This window comes from Orcinus orca, chromosome 2, assembly GCF_937001465.1.
Source record: "Orcinus orca chromosome 2, mOrcOrc1.1, whole genome shotgun sequence".
NCBI lineage: Eukaryota > Metazoa > Chordata > Mammalia > Artiodactyla > Delphinidae > Orcinus > Orcinus orca.
Genome location: NC_064560.1, coordinates 151,136,738 through 151,155,283, shown reverse-complemented (window position 1 = coordinate 151,155,283; position 18,546 = coordinate 151,136,738). Strand labels below are relative to the sequence as shown.

At 37.1% G+C, this 18,546-nt stretch overlaps 1 protein-coding gene across 3 annotated transcripts in view; it reads right to left on the bottom strand.

Moving 5' to 3' along the window:
- Nucleotides 1–2,926: 2,926 nt before the first annotated feature.
- Nucleotides 2,927–18,546, bottom strand: part of KLHDC1 (kelch domain containing 1) — a 47,023-nt gene continuing 31,403 nt past the window's right edge. For all 3 annotated transcript variants that reach the window (XM_049706895.1, XM_049706894.1, XM_004270028.3), the window contains 5 exons: nucleotides 18,431–18,543; nucleotides 16,621–16,693; nucleotides 11,929–12,013; nucleotides 10,214–10,266; nucleotides 2,927–6,173 (listed from right to left, as the gene is read on the bottom strand). In XM_049706895.1, coding sequence (XP_049562852.1) covers nucleotides 5,987–6,173; nucleotides 10,214–10,266; nucleotides 11,929–12,013; nucleotides 16,621–16,693; nucleotides 18,431–18,543 — 511 coding nt within the window. In that variant the 3' untranslated portion in view covers nucleotides 2,927–5,986. The remainder of the gene's footprint in view (nucleotides 6,174–10,213; nucleotides 10,267–11,928; nucleotides 12,014–16,620; nucleotides 16,694–18,430; nucleotides 18,544–18,546) is intronic.

Genomic DNA, 18,546 nt, shown 5'->3' with positions numbered 1-18,546 from the left:
ATACTGTTTTAGCTTACATTTAATATGATACTTTTCAATTAGGTCAAGAGAAAATTAAGAATCATTGTAATCTAAATTTGATTTCTCACCTGTAAAACGGGGTTAGACTAGACTGCATCTTAAATCCCTAATCTAATGGTGCCTCTATACTTGGATGTATTTGGTGAGAGGAGTGTGCTTCATTATCCTCTCCCTTCCCCATCTTCACGCTGGGACCATTATGTAGAAGGAATACTTCAAACAACAACATCAAAAGGCTTTTCTCACGAAAATTTTCGGAGTATGTAATTTCTTCCCTAGCCACTGCCCCTGTGTTTACAACTTATCAAAATTTGCGGGGTGGGTAAAAACAGTACTGAGAAATTTATAGCAGTGAGTGCATATATTAGAGAAGAAGAAAGATCTAAAATCAATCACCTAAGTTTACATCTTAGGAAACTAGAAAAAGAGGAACGAATTAAATCCAAAATAAGAGGAAGAAAAATAATGAAATTGATGAAAAGAAAGAAACCAATGAAACTGAAAACAGGAAATCAATAGAGAAAAGCAATAAAACCAAAAGCTGGTCCTTTGAATAGATAATGAAATCAATAAACCTCTAGCCAGGCTAACTAAGAAAAAAAGACACAAATTACTAATATCAGAAATGAAACAGGGGACATCACTATAGATCCCATGGACATTAAAAAGATAATAAATACTATGAAGAACTCTATGCCTATATATTTGATAAACTAGATGAAATGGTCTGATTCCTTGAAAGACACAATCTGCCAATACTCATATAAGAAGAAATAGATAATCTGAACAGGCCTATATCAAAGAAATTGAATCAATAATAGCCTTCCAAAACAGAAAGCACAGGCCCAGATGGGTCCATGGATAAATTCTAACAAACATTTAAGGAAGAAATTATCTACAATCTCTTTGAGAAGACAGAAGCAGAGAGAATACTTCCTAACCCATTCTGAAACCAGCATTACCCTAATACCAAAACCAGACAAAGACATCACAAGAAAACAACAGACCAATATCTCTCATGAACATATATGCCAAAACCCTCAACAAAATATTAGCAAATCAAATCCAAAAAATTAAAAAAGAATTATATACCACAACCAAGTGGGACTTATCCCAGGTATACAAGGCTGATTCAACATGCAAAAATCAACCAGTGTGGGACTTCCCTTGTGGCACAGTGGTTGGGAATCTGCCTGCCAATGCAGGGGAGACGGGTTGGAGCCCACATGTCACAGAGCAGCTAAGCCTGTGCGCCACAACTGCTGAGCCTGCGTTCTAGAGCCCATGAGCCACAACTACTGAGCCCACGTGCCCCAACTACTGAAGCTCGCATGCCTAGAGCCTGTGCTCCACAACAAGAGAAGCCACCGCAATGAGAAGCCTGTGCACCGTGGCAAGGAGTGGCCCCCGCTCACTGCAACTACAGAAAAGCCCGCACGCAGCAGCGAAGACCCAAAGCAGCCAAAAATCAATTAATTAATTAATTTAAAAAAATCAACCAATGTAATCCACCGTATCAACAAGCTAAAGAAGAAAAATCACATGATTACATTAATAGATGAAGAAAAAGCATTTAACAATATCCAACACCTATTCATGATATCAAAAAAAAAGCTCTCAGCAAACTAGGAATAGAGAGGAACTTCCTTAACTTGATAAGGAACATCTACAAAAAAGCCTACAGTTAATATTATCCTTGGGCTTCCCTGGTGGTGCAGTGGTTAAAAATCTGCCTGCTAATGCAGGGGACACAGGTTCAAGCCCTGGTCCGGGAAGATCCCACATGCCGTGGGGCAACTAAGCCCGTGTGCCACAACTACTGAGCCTGCGCTCTAGAGCCTGCGAGCCACAACTACTGAGCCCACATGCCACAACTACTGAAGCCTGCACTCTGCAACAAGAGAAGCCAACACAATGAGAAGCCCACGCACCGTAACTAAGAGTAGCCCCCACTCGCCGCAACTAGAGAAAGCCTGCATGCAGCAATGAAGACACAACACAGCCAAAAATAAATTAATTAAATAACTAAATTAAAAAATATATATTATCCTTAATGATGAGAAACTAGAGGCTTTCTTACTAAGATCAGGAACAAGGAAAGGATCCCCTCTCACCACAACTTTTCAACATCCTACTGGATGACCTAGCTAATGCAGTAAGACAAGAAGAGGAAACAAAAGGTTGGGAAGGAAGAAATAAAACCGCTTTTGTTCATGACAAATCATAGACACACAATTGTCTATATAGAAAATTGTAAAAAATTACTGTGGTACATTGAGACAATAGAATATTATTGAGTGCTGAAAAGAAATAAGCCATCTTTTCAATTCATGAAAAGACATGGAGGAAACTTAAATGCATATTACTAATGAAATAAGCCAATCTGAAAAGGGTACGTTCTGTGTAATTCTAACTGTATAACATTATGGAAAAGACAAAACTATGAAGACAATAAATTTCCGTGGTTGCCAGGTTTAGGGGGGAGGGAGGAATGAATGGGCAGAGCACATAGGATTTTTAGGCAGTGCAACTAGTCTGTATGATACCATAAAGCAGGGGTCCCCAACCCCCGGGCCACAGACCGGTACCAGTCCGCACAGCAGGAGGTGAGTGGCTGGTGAGCGAGCGAAGCTTCATCTGCTGTCCCCCATCACTCCCCATCACTCACATTACTGCCTGAACCATCCCCCACCACCCCACATCTGTGGAAAAACTGGCTTCCACAAAACCAACTGGTCCCTGGTGCCAAAAAGGTTGGGGACTGCTGCTATAAAGGTAGATACATGTTACTACACATTTGTTTAAACCCATAAAATGTACACCACCAAGACTGAACTCTAATGTAAACTGTGGACCTCAGATGTGTCTTAGCTCAAGCAGCTATAACAAAATACCATAGACTGGATGGCTTAAACAACAGACATTTATTTCTCACAGTTCTAGAGGCTGGGAAGTCCAAGATCAAGGTGCTGACAGACTTGGTTCTTAATGAGGGCCCTCTTCCTGCCTTGCAGACGGCTGCCTTCTCATTGCATCTTCATGTGATAGGGACAGAGAAGGAGAGCTCTGGTCTCTTCTTCTTCTTATAAGTACACTAATCCCATCATGGGGTCCCCACCCTCATGACCTCACCTAAACCTAATTACCTCCCAAAGACACCACCTCCAAAAACCATCACATTGGGGATTAGGGTTTCAACATATGAATTTTGTGGGGATACAAACATTCAGTCCATTACTTGGGTGATTTAAAAAATGTTCTTGCTGCACCCACATGCTGGACCGTTTGATAACTTCACCAAATTGGAAATTCCAATAGAATCACATTAATACAATGAAAAAACAGGCACCAAAAAAAAGTGGGAATGGGGTACTATTTGTTTCTTAAAACTGTTTCTTTTCCTCTGAAGTGTTCTGAAATCAAAATTTTAATTTTTCAGACCCTATGTACTACCCTGAAAATTATTCTATCTTAGTGAGTTTATTTTATTTCTCTCTCACACATACATACATATAAATAATGTATTGGTGAAAACATCACTTTGTTCCTGGGCTGACAGTATGAAGTTCTAAAGAATATTTTTAAGCTTCTATCAAAAGGCTAATAATTTTTTAAATGTGCTTACGCAAAGATACAATCTGTAAAAAATGTACACTAACTCTGATATGCCATTTACTATATCATTCTAAAAATGGTAATACCTCAAAAGAATCCTTCCTGACAACTGGAAGAATATCCTGATACACATAATAAAGATGGCCAGAAATTCTTTTTCCTTGAGAATCAGACTGGAAACCTATTTTGTGAACCACCTGAAAAAAAAAAAAAAAAAAGTCAACCCTCTAGAGTCATCTTTCAAGCAGAGAACCCGTAAGGGAGAGTTAAGAGAGAAAGTTATGAGGCTGATGTTGCCTTGGGTTCCTATACACCGCACAGGTCAACAACACATAAGTTGATAGTAAACCATAAGTGCTAAGAAGTGAGGAATGAATACTGCTTGACTAGGGATCTTCAAAACTGGCTTTGCCAGCTTGCAGAGTTTCTACATCTCCTAATAGCAGGGAAGCCCTGCTATAAGCCAAGTTTTGGAAATTGAAGATCAGATTAGAATTCCCTGCCACTCCTACTATGGGGCTACCTCAGGACATATAACTTTTTGAAGCAGTACAATATATTAAGTCAAATAAGAAGAGTACCAGTTTTGTGTGCCATAAATAATATATAGATTTTCATTCTCTTGAAGCCTAAACGAAGAGTGTGTGTTTTGAGGGGGGTTAATCTAACTTTTAGTGTTTAGGTAAACCGTTTAAAAACAGAAGTGCCTCTCTAAGAGGCTAGAGAAGACATTCACACAACCCAGAAGCCATTTTAAAAAGCATTCATCCCACTCAGTGTCATCTATCACTGTCTAATATGTTTTGATATTTTTTCCTTATAGAATGCCAAATACTGAAGTTCATAGTAATAAAATATTACTTCTAAGACCCATATTACCTATGAGATTATAAATCTGTTATTCAGCCTGAAACTAGTAAGAAAAAATGAAAACTTACACTGAAATATTGTTTGCACAATCAATTCTAATGACTGGTTCACACTAACAAAACTAGGAAAATAGTAATTCTATATAGTTTGTATAATAAATAAAATGTAAACACAAAATATTTCAATACATAAATAGAAGCTTTACACATCTAAAAGACAGTACATATATATAAAATATATCTCTACAATGTAGTGAGATCTATAAACTACTGTAATTTTCATTATAAATTATACATGCACTTCAATACAGAAATATATTTACTCCAACGTTTTAAATTTCAGAGTCAACGTGCATGGTGGTATGGTAGACAGTAATTTTATATACCAAATTCTTAGTAATTCCTTGTTATTAGTAATTCAATGGATGGGTACAACTGTGATATGTGAACAACTTCTTAACCATAGCAAAAGTACTATTTAAAGAACATAAAGATAAATATTCATGTTCCATTTCTTTATAGGCAGTTAATACTGAAAAGAAATGGGAAGATAACATATTTTGAATATCCTGGGTCTTGAGCACCAACTCTGTAGAATGGTGTGGGCCAAAACGAGGGGTTTCTAGAAAGGCAAATTACTAGGTTATCATCCCATTTCATAATTCACCGAAAGTTACTTTAGAAGTATTCCCCCAAGGCAAAATGTATCTTCAGGTGTCTCTAAAGTTAATAACTATACTGCCTCTCAATATTTCAAAGCTTGTATGACAAATAAATCTCCACTTTAGACACTTTCAAACATGGTCTTTATATACATATAAAATGGGACAAACTAACAACTCAGAGGTAACAGAAAAACAACTGAAGACATTTATTCCCCTACTCAAAGGTGAGGAAGAATACTTTACTAGATAAGTGCTAAAAGGGTAGGAGTTCAATATTTAATCCCATAGCAGTGCTTGCCTATTTTATCATTTTGGCCAGCTGTATTAGTTATTTAAGGAGAAGTTCTTTAAATAACCGAGTCATTTAATGGGAAGCTTTATGTAATTTTAAAGTGACTTGAGAAAAATCTATTCTTTCTGAAAGTTGATATGAGGTGTTTTTATATATCTATCTATCTTTAGGTTGGGGAATCTCTAAAGTCCTTGGGGTAATTTCTTATTCTCCTCAAATTTGTATAATCTTTCCAGTAAAGAAGACACAGTGAGTTAAAGTCTCTTACAATTATACTTACTTTCAGAAAGTAGATTTTTTTTCTGCAGCTTATAAGGAAATGAATTTACGTTAATTTACAAATATAAATACAAATGAATCTGCCATTAACATCTTCTTCCTATATATCTCATGCCATACAATCAGTTTAACATAGAATTTTTGTTTCAAATTTTATCTTCTAAATCAAGCCTCCAATCTGGGGGGTAAATATACAGTCTGATTAAAATGTTTAAACATATTAAATACATAGAGTATACAACAACTTAATTGCTACTGATCCACTGATACTTATTTTCTGTTTCTTCTTTTTGAGCTCTTTGTTCTTCTCGGTGATTAACTGCAGTCCAAAATGTTATTTTTTTGAGTACTTGTTGGAGAAGTTTAGGAGGTAATAAAGATATCTGACTTTCTAAAATTATAGCATTTTTACCAATGCAGTCAAGGCATGACCTGTAAACAAAACATAACAGAATTATTAGTTTTTGAACCTGAACTTATAAAATATTTATAGGTAAGTAATATACAAAATAAAACTATAAAAATTTTACACGATTATGTACTCCCCTGGTATTGTTTGGAACATGACAGGATATATATTCTTTCCACAGCACCACAGTAATTGTATATTTTTATAGCATGGGGACCGTATCTGACCAAAATCCAGGTACAACTTACCATGCATAATGTTCTTTAAATAAAAAAGATTCAGACTTAATTCTGAAGCAGGTTAGTCTGAAGCAGACCCCTTTTCACACATCCTTCCAGCCCAATAACAATTTACTCCTCTCTGCGAGCTGTCTTCTTCTTCCATCACCCCAAGATGCAGCACCTGGTGTCCATTTTATACCCTGTGACCCGGCCCTCCCCGTACCCCCTCCAGAAACGACTACACTGGTCTGATTGACAGCCACCCTGAGTCCCAGCCTCAAAGGCAGACACATGCAGTCTGTCTTTGCTCTTCCTCTCATTTCTATACTGGTTCATCTTCCCTATCACTGCTTATCTCCCCTTCCAAACCTCTCCTTTCTGCTTTTTGGAACACCAGCTGTGTCTACAAACACCCCTGCTTCCTGTGACTTTCTGTCTTTGCTTTAAGTGAAATCTAAGAAAATTGCTTTGTGTGCAGCCTTCTGGAGGAAAGAGGACAAATTTCCCCTCAGCTCTGTTTTCACAGCCAGGAGCCAGTATTAGTATGTATTCTCCTCGCCCCTCACTGCTGCTTCCAGGCTGCGATCATTTTGCTGTCGGGTGTTGCCATCTATTAACCTCCCGCTCATTCTCCCCCATCGCTGAGGATTCTGGCCCTGGACTCATCACAGTCTTGCCTCTTGACTGATTTTAGCATCTGTGTGGAAAACCCTTTTTACTCTTATGACCTTACTCAGGACAGTTCCACCTCTGAAATCTTAAACTTCCATATCCTCCTCTTGGACCATAAGCCTGTATCTTTTTAACTCTTACACCCCTTTACTCCTTTGACTCTTCCCGGTTCTCCAAATAATAAGACCCCTCCGGCTGTGACTTTCTTTCCTATCCGGCCTGTCCACATGCACTTCATAGTGCATCCATGTGCACGTTCCTGTCCACATGCACTTCAATCTCCTGCCAGCAATTTTCATCTCCTTCTCCACTGTCCCTCTGTTATGCCATCCTGGCTAAACTCCAACCACGGATAAACTCAACCATCTCCTTTCTGCGCTTGCAACCTGGCTTCTTAGTGCAGCTGGAGAAAACCACATTTCTGCAGACGTGGCCCACTGCATATCAATTTTGTTCCATCTCCGCTGAGCCCTCCTGAGTGCTCGGCACTACGATGTTACACATCCCTTGGCAGCATTCCGCCCCCAGTCACCTCAGCGGCTATGTCACGTCTTCATCGCCCTCCTTAAGTTCACATCCTTACCTTTCCTCCTCCTCAGACGACCTCACCATCAGCCAAAACCTTCTCAGTGCCCTGCCCCCAACCAAGAAATTCATCTATTTTCATAGCTATATTTCCTTCTTTCGCCATTATTATTATCCCTTCCTCCAGTCAAGGGATAATTCTGTTACCTGTTTGCTAAAATCGACCTCCTCAAGAGCCTACTCCATTCATTTATTCTGTTTCCAACAACTTAGTCCCCGATGGCTGCTTCCCTGAGCACAGAAACAAATATGCTCACTCCTTCCCGGGTCGTGGTGCTCGTCCCCAGAAGTCATCCTGGCTTCCCCCTTTACCTTACCAACCTCTTAGTGTTGCCAAACTCCACGGCACTTGTCAATCCAGATGTTCCGCGACCTCCTGACAGTAAGCAGATGCTCCATCTCCAGTTCTCTCCTCGCTCAGTTTTTGTGCTCCCGTTATCTCCTGCTTCACCTCTAACTCTGGTCACTCTCCTGTGCCTCCTCGTCCTCTACCTTCTCTTCAAATGTTATGAGTTCTTAATGCTCAGCCGTTGGCTTCACCCTTACTCTCAAAACTCTTCCTGGGCAGAGCTAACCCATACCCATTCACACTCCAGTGATTCTTAAATCTTTATGTCTAGCCTGGACCTTGCTCCATTTATTCAGTTAGTAACTATTTAATGGAACGCTCTGTTGCAAGTCCCATAAGCACTTCAAGCTCAATATGCCCAAAACCAAGTTCATCATTTCTACCCCATCCCACCTGCAAACCCAATGCCTTCTCCATACTCTATCACTAATTCTTCCCTCTTCTTTCCCTTAGCATCCATTCAACTACCAAGTCCATTCAGCCTGCTAAATATCTCTACCTCCCTCCCTTCTCCAGCCCCACTGCCACTTTCTAAATCAGACCCTCACTTTGTTCCTGATCAATGCAACAGTCTCTACTAACTTTCCTAACACAGTCACTTATCCCTCCAATTTCTCATCTACGCTGTTGCCAAAGAAATTTTATAACTTATAATATGATCATCTTATTCCTCTGCTCCAAATTTTTCAATGCTTCCTGACCTCCTACAAGATAATGTAAACTCTTGTGCATGAGAGACACAGGTGCTAGATGACATACAGTTCCTGATTTCTTATCCAGCCTCATTTCTTACAATTCCTCACCTCATACTTATGTCCCAGGAATACTCAAGAATTCAGTTTCCAGAACACACCATGCCTATATATATATATATATATATATATATATATATATAAAAGCATGTTAGTGCAAGATATATATATCTTGCACTAACACGTTTGCACTGCTTGTTCACAGTAAATTCTTGTCTCAGACTCTTCTTCCTCTGCAAAGACTTCCCTAACCTTTGCTATCTTAACCAAGGGCCTTCTTCTCCAGTATTCTTATGAACTTTGTACATGTTCCTCTTAAAGCAATTTTATTTTTCTATGATAGTTGTTTGAAAGCCTGCCTTCTATATTCTTAGCAATTTCAGGGAAAGGTCATGGCTTTTCATTTCACAGCACAGTGCCTTCCCATACTAGGCACCCAAATATTATATTTATTGATCCCTGCATATAAAGAACTTGTAAGCTACTTAAGGAAAGTGGTTATGTTCACAACAAAAGTTAAGTAACAATACAAAGCAGGATAAATCATTCCACCAGTTATTTCTAAACTTTGCAAAATGGAATTACCTTCGGTACTTTCAAAAATCCCAAAGTACACACCGTACCCCAGACCAATCAAATCACAATCTGTGGGGCTGGAACACAGGCATCAATATTTCTTGAAGTTCCCCATGAGATTCTGATGTCCAGACAAGTTTGGAAACCACAGCAGTTACAGAAGGAGTGGCTAAGAAAAACTTCAGGAATGTCCAGTTTGAGCTATGGTTTTCAAGTGGTTTAAGCTGTGGAACGTCTAGAAGTTATAGCACACTCCTTGACACAGAGCATGTGAGCTCCTCTCTCTCTCTCTTCCCCTCCCTCCCTCTGTCCCATGCCTTCATCCCTGTTATCCCTGCTGCATAAAATACCCACACGTGTTCACTAGACAACTTCTTCACTCAAATCCCTCCTCCTGACTCTCACAGGCAGAAATAGGGGCTTGCTCCACAATCCACCCACTAAACTTTGTATATATTCCTTTTAAATTAAAAGTATATCAGCTGATACACTGTAAGTCATACCACCAATTTAATAACAACTTTGGGGTTAAAAAAAGAAATTCTACTAAACTAAATTCATATATATGTGTGTCTATTACTAGACACACTCTGATCTCAGAAAAGTTAAAATATGAAAAAAGTCAGGCCTAGAATCAAGGAAATACAGTATGTTTAACATTCCTACATGAACTAAATTCAGTTTTACAAACAAAACAAAAATGTGACTATACTCTATATTTTAATTTTTAAAAATCACATTGGTATATGGTTCATCATTACAAATTTTATTATACTCTTAGGAAGATGTAAATATAAATTCAAGTAATAATCTACCTGAAAAATATTATAACGTTTCCCAAAAAGGAAGAAGAAAGAAATTATCATACCTTAATAACATATATGTTTTAAAGTAATGAATTTTCTTACCTGAGTAGTGAATAAGGCTGTGTTTGAAAGATCAATAAATCATTACAATGACCCTAATCAACACAAAAAAGGAGTTATCAAGACTTTTGATAAAAATAAAATACATTAATAATTGGATATTTTTATTGTATAAATGTAAAAGAAATTATGTAAAGCAGCAAATAAATCTCTAACTATTCACACACACATACACACACACACACACACACAAATGTACACATACCTGCTAGCTATACAAACTTTAGATACGTGGTTACCATTTTTTCAGTGACCAAACGTCTACCTAACCACAGCCTATATAAATGAAAATTTTAAAATCAGAAACATGTTTTCCCTTTAAGACAGTTGTTTCAAAATGAGAACAGTAGTGGTTTTCAAGTTTTTTGGTTTTTAAGCAGAACTTTTTTCTTCCAAATGACTCATTTTAAAATCTCTTTATTCTGTCCCCCTTTTCCAGGTGAAAGATTCTCTGGGAATTCCTAATTTGAAAATCGCAGATCCAGAAGATTTTTTGGAATAATGACTCTCTCATCTAAAAGTTAATGTGGAGGAGTCAGCAGAAAATTTTTCTAATACTTTCAAATAGGTCTTTAGAATTTCATAATTTATGATCATGATTTTAATCAGAATTCATATTTTAATGATAAACTTTGTATCCTAAATAAAGATTTCTAGTGCCAAGAAAAAGAAGACAAACCACAAAAGCTGCTTTTTAAGTAAAGTTGTGGTTTTAATCTTTTATTGAAGCACTGAATTCTCGGCCAAAGAAAGTTCTAAAACTTTCACTACACATAACATTTAAGTTGGAGGCCTCAGAACCTCAAAATAAACCAAATTCCCTGGAGAAAGGCCACCTTATCTCAGGGTTCACCACTCCATAGGAACAACTCTGGAGATAACTACGCCTGAAGAGGTGAAAGGGCACTGGGGCCCTCTGGTGGGCTCTGTCTCGTTGCAACCCATCCCTGACGGCTCAGCGCCTGCCATTCCCAAGTGTCCTACGCAAACCAGAGCGATCAATCCTGAGCTCCTGGCCCATCATGTACAGAATGTAAGTGTGGCCATCTCTCTGAATTTCCCAAGGTGCAAGGAGTGGAAGAACAATACTTCCCAAATGCTACTCGTTTATTCCTTTCACTTTAGTTTTATCAGATTTTAAAATGAGAATGCTTTAAACTCAAATGTAAAACAGGGGTGAAGCAGTGGCAAAAGGCACATAAAATAAAAAAAAAAAACACTTTAAACATTCTATAGTAGTTTCCTCTTGAAGGGAGAAGCTAGCCTTGATAATGTTCTAATTATAAAGTTAGGTAGCAAATTTCACAAGTACTTATTATTATACTTAGTAGTTTACATATACTTTATATATATTCTTTATATGCACCAAATATTGTGTACAAATACTTTAATTCAATAAAATTATCAACACTCGGGACTACGGGGAGGGTCAAAGAGAAATGAAGATTCATCCTTTAGAAGCTCTTCTTAATAATTTGACTAATGAAGTTAATAGACCTATTTTGATTTGTAAACCCCAAATATCCTGCAATGCTTCACAAAAGCCACTCATTCTGAAGATTAATCGTACAACAGTGTAACATTTCATGCCCTTCCATATTTTTCAATGTGGGAGTATCAACAATCTTTTTGAACAGCCATTTAGTTTGAATAACACAATTACTCAGAGGAAATATTTAGAATTGAAATTTTCTTACTGTATCCAAGGAAAGTAAATCATCTTTGCTCCCACCAAATACCATTATTTCATTTTCTTTTCCCAAACAGGCTGTGTGCCATAACCTATGATTGAAAATTATAAACAGTGAAATACTATCAAGGAAGAAACTGTACATTACATATAAACCAATTTTAAATTGCACACTCTAAAATTTAATCTATTTCAAAAGGGGTATGACTGAACTTGAGCCTTTGTCATAACCTCAAAGGGGTTAGATTTTAAAGATTTCTCTAGAATTATTAGAGAATTAGATTCTAGGGTTCATTAAATCACATTGTTTCAATGAAAGAGAGGCTTCCCTATAACTCTTTCTTATTATATCCTCCGACCTTTTTCTAACCTCTTTATCTCACAGATATTATCATGATATAAAACAATTTTAAAAAGAACTGATCAGCCTATTGCAGAAACAGTTTTCTTATTGCTATCTGCCATGGTGCTGTTCTCATCATTTTGACTTCCTTCCCTGTGCTCTGGTCCCCACCACCGGACAAATCCAATTGGTCATTCTCTTTACATTAATATTGTCACACTACTTATCACCCTGGGTACAGAATACCACACACGTTCCTTATTTCTCTGTCTCTAATCTCTTCCAGCTACTTATAGCTGATAAATAATATTTTTCAAAAATTTATTGTTTTTAACCATGGACATTTCCTGATCAGGAAGCATCTCTGCCACTTTTCTCAGCCAAAAATTTATGATCAATAGCCATTTTTTTCCCATAAATTTTAATTCTTGCCTTTCCCCAAATGAACCCTCTATTTCAGCCAAGTCCATTTATTCCCTAAGAGAAAAGCTTGTACCACTTTCTAGGCTTTTGTTAGTTCACCCTGCTTCTTGGGCTTAAAATGAGAAGCCTTTCTCTCAGAGCCTTAAAAACAGGCTCAAAATCTCCAGGAAGTGTTCCAAATACCACCCAGATTGGTTCTGTTACCCTCTCTGTTCAGCACCTTTCAACATTTATGTGCTTATTCTATAATCTCCTAACTCACATTTGAAGACAAATTGCTCTATATACTACTTGAATTGTTTGATGTAATTTGTCTCCTAACTCCCTACGAAGACTATATATAAGGTCCTTAAGGTCAAAAATGGCCCCAGGGGTGTAAAGCCGACTGTGCCTATCGACTCCATGTTCAGTGATATCACATTGGCCATGGTGCAAATCAGCAAATGCTACAAACTAGGGCTTTTCTTTTTTTTGGTTTTGTTTTTCCTGGAGAGCAGTTGTTAACTGTTTACCAGCACACCACTGGAATTTGGGTAATCTAATTTTATATTCTTAAAAATGCTTAATAGGGTGTTCTGCATCCAGCAGGTGCTCAAAAACTTCTGATTAACAAAAGCAAACACAAAATACTAGCATAATTTACTCAGTGATTAAATAAACAAATTATTTCATAAAGAAGCAGAGCATCTACTGCTGTTTTGGAAATGGTCTGATAGCTCATATCCATCTCTAATTTCACATTATTTACCAAAAATAATGTTACAGTTTTATAAAATTTAATGTTTCTGTGGGTCTAACTGAGAAAAAAGTACACATAAATTTCTCAATTTTAGAAAATAAATGATAAGTTTTACAGAATCATTGCTTTGCCTCTGAGAGTAGTTGATTACTTTTTTTTTTTTTTTTTGGCCGCACTGTGCAGCATGTGGGATCTTAGTTCCCCTGACCCGTGCCCCCTGCATTGGGAGTGTGGAGTCTTAACAATTGGACCACCAGGGAAGTCCCACTTTTCTTTCTTTCTTTCTTTCTTTTTTTTTGGTACGTGGGCCTCTCACTGTTGTGGCCTCTCCCGTTGCGGAGCACAGGCTCCGGACGCGCAGGCTCAGCGGCCATGGCTCATGGGCCCAGCCGCTCCGCGGCATGTGGGATCCTCCCGAACCAGGTCACAAAGCCATGTCCCCAGCATCGGCAGGTGGACTCTCAACCACTGCGCCACCAGGGAAGCCCCCACTTTTCTTAATAGACCAAATTGCTGAAGCATCGGATGCCCCAAACAATTACATATTATCATGTCTTTTATTACCACATAACTTATTTTTAGTACATTTATCCTTTTAATTTCCACAAATGCAAACAATTGGCTTATGCACAATTTGTTTAAATAGTTTTCTCAAACAATCATGACACATTCAAGGACAAATGCACTTGGGACCCAGAATAGGACCGAGTCATTAGAAATTTTGTTTGTGAAATACTCTGCCCAATTCTCCAACTTGTATGTTAGAACATAAATTGACACAGATCTTCAGCAACACTCAGATTATGCTGTGGGGTTGGGGATGGGGATTGGAGGAGGGACTGAGGGAAGGAGATCGAGTATAACAAATTCCCTCATAGGAAGGAATAGCTTAATTTCCAGGACAGAAAGCCATGTGTAACCTTGGAAATACTCATGAATCCAACAATGCCTAAGGCTCTATATATCAACACCTATGGGACATCTTTTACAGACACACAAAAAAGGGACCTTGCTGATAGCCACCTATATAGGCGATCAGATATGGCTACATAGATGGCTATTCACCCAAGCACAGTTTTATCTAAGATGACACCTGGAGAAGAGGGTGTTACACTGTAGGACGGTGGTTCTCAACCAGGGATGATTTTGCTCCCAGGGGGACATTTGACAATATCTGGAGATATTTCTGATTGTCACAATTCCAGGTGTGTGTTGGGGGAGGGTGGGGGGAGTGGGCGCAGTACTACAGGCATCTACTGGGTAAAGGCCAGAGATGCTTCTACACATGCACAGGATACCCCTAACAGCAAAGAATAATTTGGTCCAAAATGTCAATAGTACCAAAGTTAAGAAACTTTCCACAGAATTACAAGAGGAGAATTGGGCAGCTTACATTTCAAATTATAACTTGGAAAAGTTTTCACAGTATACATTTAAGTGTTAAGTAAATTCTTACTTTCATAAAAAATTAGTATATATACACATATATATGTTCTCCTTACACTAAACTGTATCTCACCTGTTCTCCTCCTCACCTCATACCTGAAGATAGATCTGCCTCTGTCTTACCTGCCTTAGGAAAACTCTGGCCTGGACTTCCATCATCGAGGAACACTGGAAAGCCTTTCCTGCCTTGATTTTGGTGACATCTAGCTTGCAACCTGATGTTCTTTTTTACAGACAGCTTATGTCCTCTCACAGCTGCTCTAAACTTATTACCTAAACATTCTAATAAAGCATATGATTTACATGACACATTAGCTGAATTCAAAGAAATCTCTTTACATAGCTCAGTTCTAACTATATATTACTGATAATAGTTCTATGGCTCTAAACAGTCTAATAAAGCATATGATTTACATGACACATTAGCGGAATTCAAAGAAATCGCTTTACATAGCTCAGTTCTAACTATATATTATTGATAATAGTTCTATGGCTCTGATTACTCATTAAGGATTGAAATATAAAATAGGAGCAATTGAAAATTAAACATATTCTTACCACCACTTTGGTCTATAATTAATTCATTCACACAATCAAACAACTGGAAGAGAACTAAGAGCTCATCTAGTCCAACTCCCTCATTTCACAATGAAGAAATTGATGCTCAGTTTCTTTAAGTGACTTTCCCAAAGCCAAAAAGCTAAGTGGTAGCTGAGCAAGGACTAGAACACTGGGCTCCTGAATTTAATATAAAACTCTTTAAACAATATATTTCAAAAGATCCAGAATTGCTAAAATAATACATTCCACTGAATTTTTATACATGAAAATATAAGAATGTAGTTATGATACACATGTAGTTATGATAAACTCTAAATGTATTGTGCATATTAATATAGATATACACAATGATATATGTATATATATTTACATATAAATATTTTCAGGCCTTTTTCTCAAGTAAGTTACTTGTTATTAAATGTCTGAAATGCATATCACCTTATGCATTAATATATCATTGACTAACTTCACATTAATATAAATAATCTATAGTAAAAAATATTCTGAAATACATGGCATGAAAAAGAATAAAATTACTAACCATAATGATTATAAGGTACTGAATTTGAATCTCCTATGAATATATATCATACTATTCAATCAAATAAGAAAAAAATACAGTACGAATGTGATTTTCTTTGCAGTCTAATAATAGTATATTTTTCTACAGTTTTTTACTCTATAATATACCACAAACAACTGTTTCCTTTTTTAAGAAATTTACATTAATGAATACATCGTACAGTTAATAAAGAAAAATAATAATCTGTCATCTACTTGATCAACATGAAAGAAATTTCCTCATTAAATTGCTCTAAATCTCTTCCAAACCCAAATAACTACTACTAAAGCCAACCCCATTCTTGTCTACTTATTAAAAATATTAACATTATATCATACTTTCAATTTCTTAGCCTTTTCACATTTATCAGGCAAGATTATACATACATTTACCTAAAAGAATAAAATTTTCAAATATACAAATACAGATAGAAACTGAATAGTTCCTTTCTACAATCAGATATAATTAGAATTATAGTTAAATTATTTGGGTAACATCACGCTTATTTGAAAGATATCCTTCCTGATGGTTTCTGGTTTTAACGGCAAACACTATAAATTCAGTGCTACATTTAATACTTTAAAATTCTTAACTATTTTACTTATTTGTCAACTTCTAGACTTACCTGGGTTTTGTTTTAGGTAAATGTGTAAGCTGTTTCCAACAATTTGTTAAGACATTATGAATCCAACCATCACCTGCAATATTATGACAGTTTGGAAATTAAGATTAGGTGTTTGGGATAAAATTTTAATTTTTTCCCCAAATTTATCATGCTACATTTATATGACTATTTTTTGTGCATGTGCATATTTTATCATAAAAATTCTCAAACATACGAAAGTCAAGTGAACATGACAACGAACCTTCACATAACCCAGATTCAACAACTACTAAGATTTTACCATATGTGCTCCATTTATCTCTTTTTGTTATTCTTGTTGCTAAATTCTTCTAAAACAAATCCTAGCTCTTATCATTTTCTCCAAACATACTTCAGTGAGCAACACTAAAGAAAACTGGACATTTTTTACACAGCCACCATGTTATTATCACTTAACCACAATGCCACCGTCACAGTCAACAAAACTAACAGTAATTTCTCGGTATCATCTGATACCCATATGACCATTTCTTCAGCTGAATCTTTGAGGGAGGAAACTGACTAGACTAGGAGTTAGGACATTTAATTCTCCATAGTTCAATGATGAAAAAAAGCAAATAGGAATTTGAATCAGTAGACCTCATGAAGATACGATATTAAACAACTCTTAGTGAAATGGATAGATTTTAGGATTTTTTTTCTTCCAGTTTTATTGAGATATAATTGACATACAATACTGTATATATTTAAGATGTATAGATGTTAGTTGTTTGTTTGTTTTTTTCTTGCGGCACGCGGGCCTCTCACTGCTGTGGCCTCTCTCGTTGCGGAGCACAGGCTCCGGACGCTCAGGCTCAGCGGCCATGGCTCACGGGCCCAGCTGCTCCGCGGCATGTGGGATCTTCCTGGACCGGGGCACGAACCCGTGTCCCCCGCATCGGTAGGCGGACTCTCAACCACTGCGCCACCATGGAAGCCCGATGTTAGTTTTTAAATTAGATTCCAAATCCTTTTTAATTAAATACCCCACAAATTAGAGAAGTATAATAATCTACAGTAACTAACATCCCCTAGAGGAACTGCTGTTCCTCCAGCCAGCATCTGGCATTTCTTGGCCAGAAGACTGCCAGATACACAGTTGATGCTCAATAAATTTTTGTTGAAAAACAAATAGCTGTTTTTCAATCCTATATAAAATTATATAAATGGTTTTAATGGTATATAAAGTTTCTTAAGAAAAATGTCTCTAGCCATAGAAAACTTCTGCGTTAAATTACAAGACACTTGTCAAACTAAGTGGATATTCTTGGTCACTTGTCTTTCTTGGTGCCACAATTATACTAGTAAAAGAAAAACTGTATTACAAAAATCACAACCATTGGGATGAGCAGTAACAGGAGTTTAAAAACTCTAGCTAAGCACTTTCCTTTATAGTTCTGGAACAAAAAGAGAAGCAACTGGCCTTCCCACCTTGTATTTCTAGAGCTTCCTGGGAAACGTTCCTCTTCTAATCCCCATTCTAGCCTATAGTATAAGCATCTGGATCAAAAATTAGGAAGACACAAAATCAGAAATACTATAGTTGAAAGGGTCTTTAATTCCTCTAGGTTCAACCACTTTTCCTTTCCCTGCACTAGGAAACAGGAGAACTTAGACAAGCAAGGGTACAGAAGGAAAGGGGCCTTCTACTTCTAATTCATGATGCAACCACATAGTTGGGGATAAAGGTAAACCAGAAAATCAGAAAAGTAAAAATACCTTAAGTATCAAATACAATCAGGTAAAAAAAAGAATAAAATTTTAACTGTAGGTTAAACTTTAATCAACTTACTTAATGGAATATTGTCTGCACTTAGTCCACCAAATAGGAAAAGCGTATCATCAGCTATTGGTGTTAAAGTATGCCATGACCGATGTTTGGGGTTTTCTCCATTAATTGGAATCCTG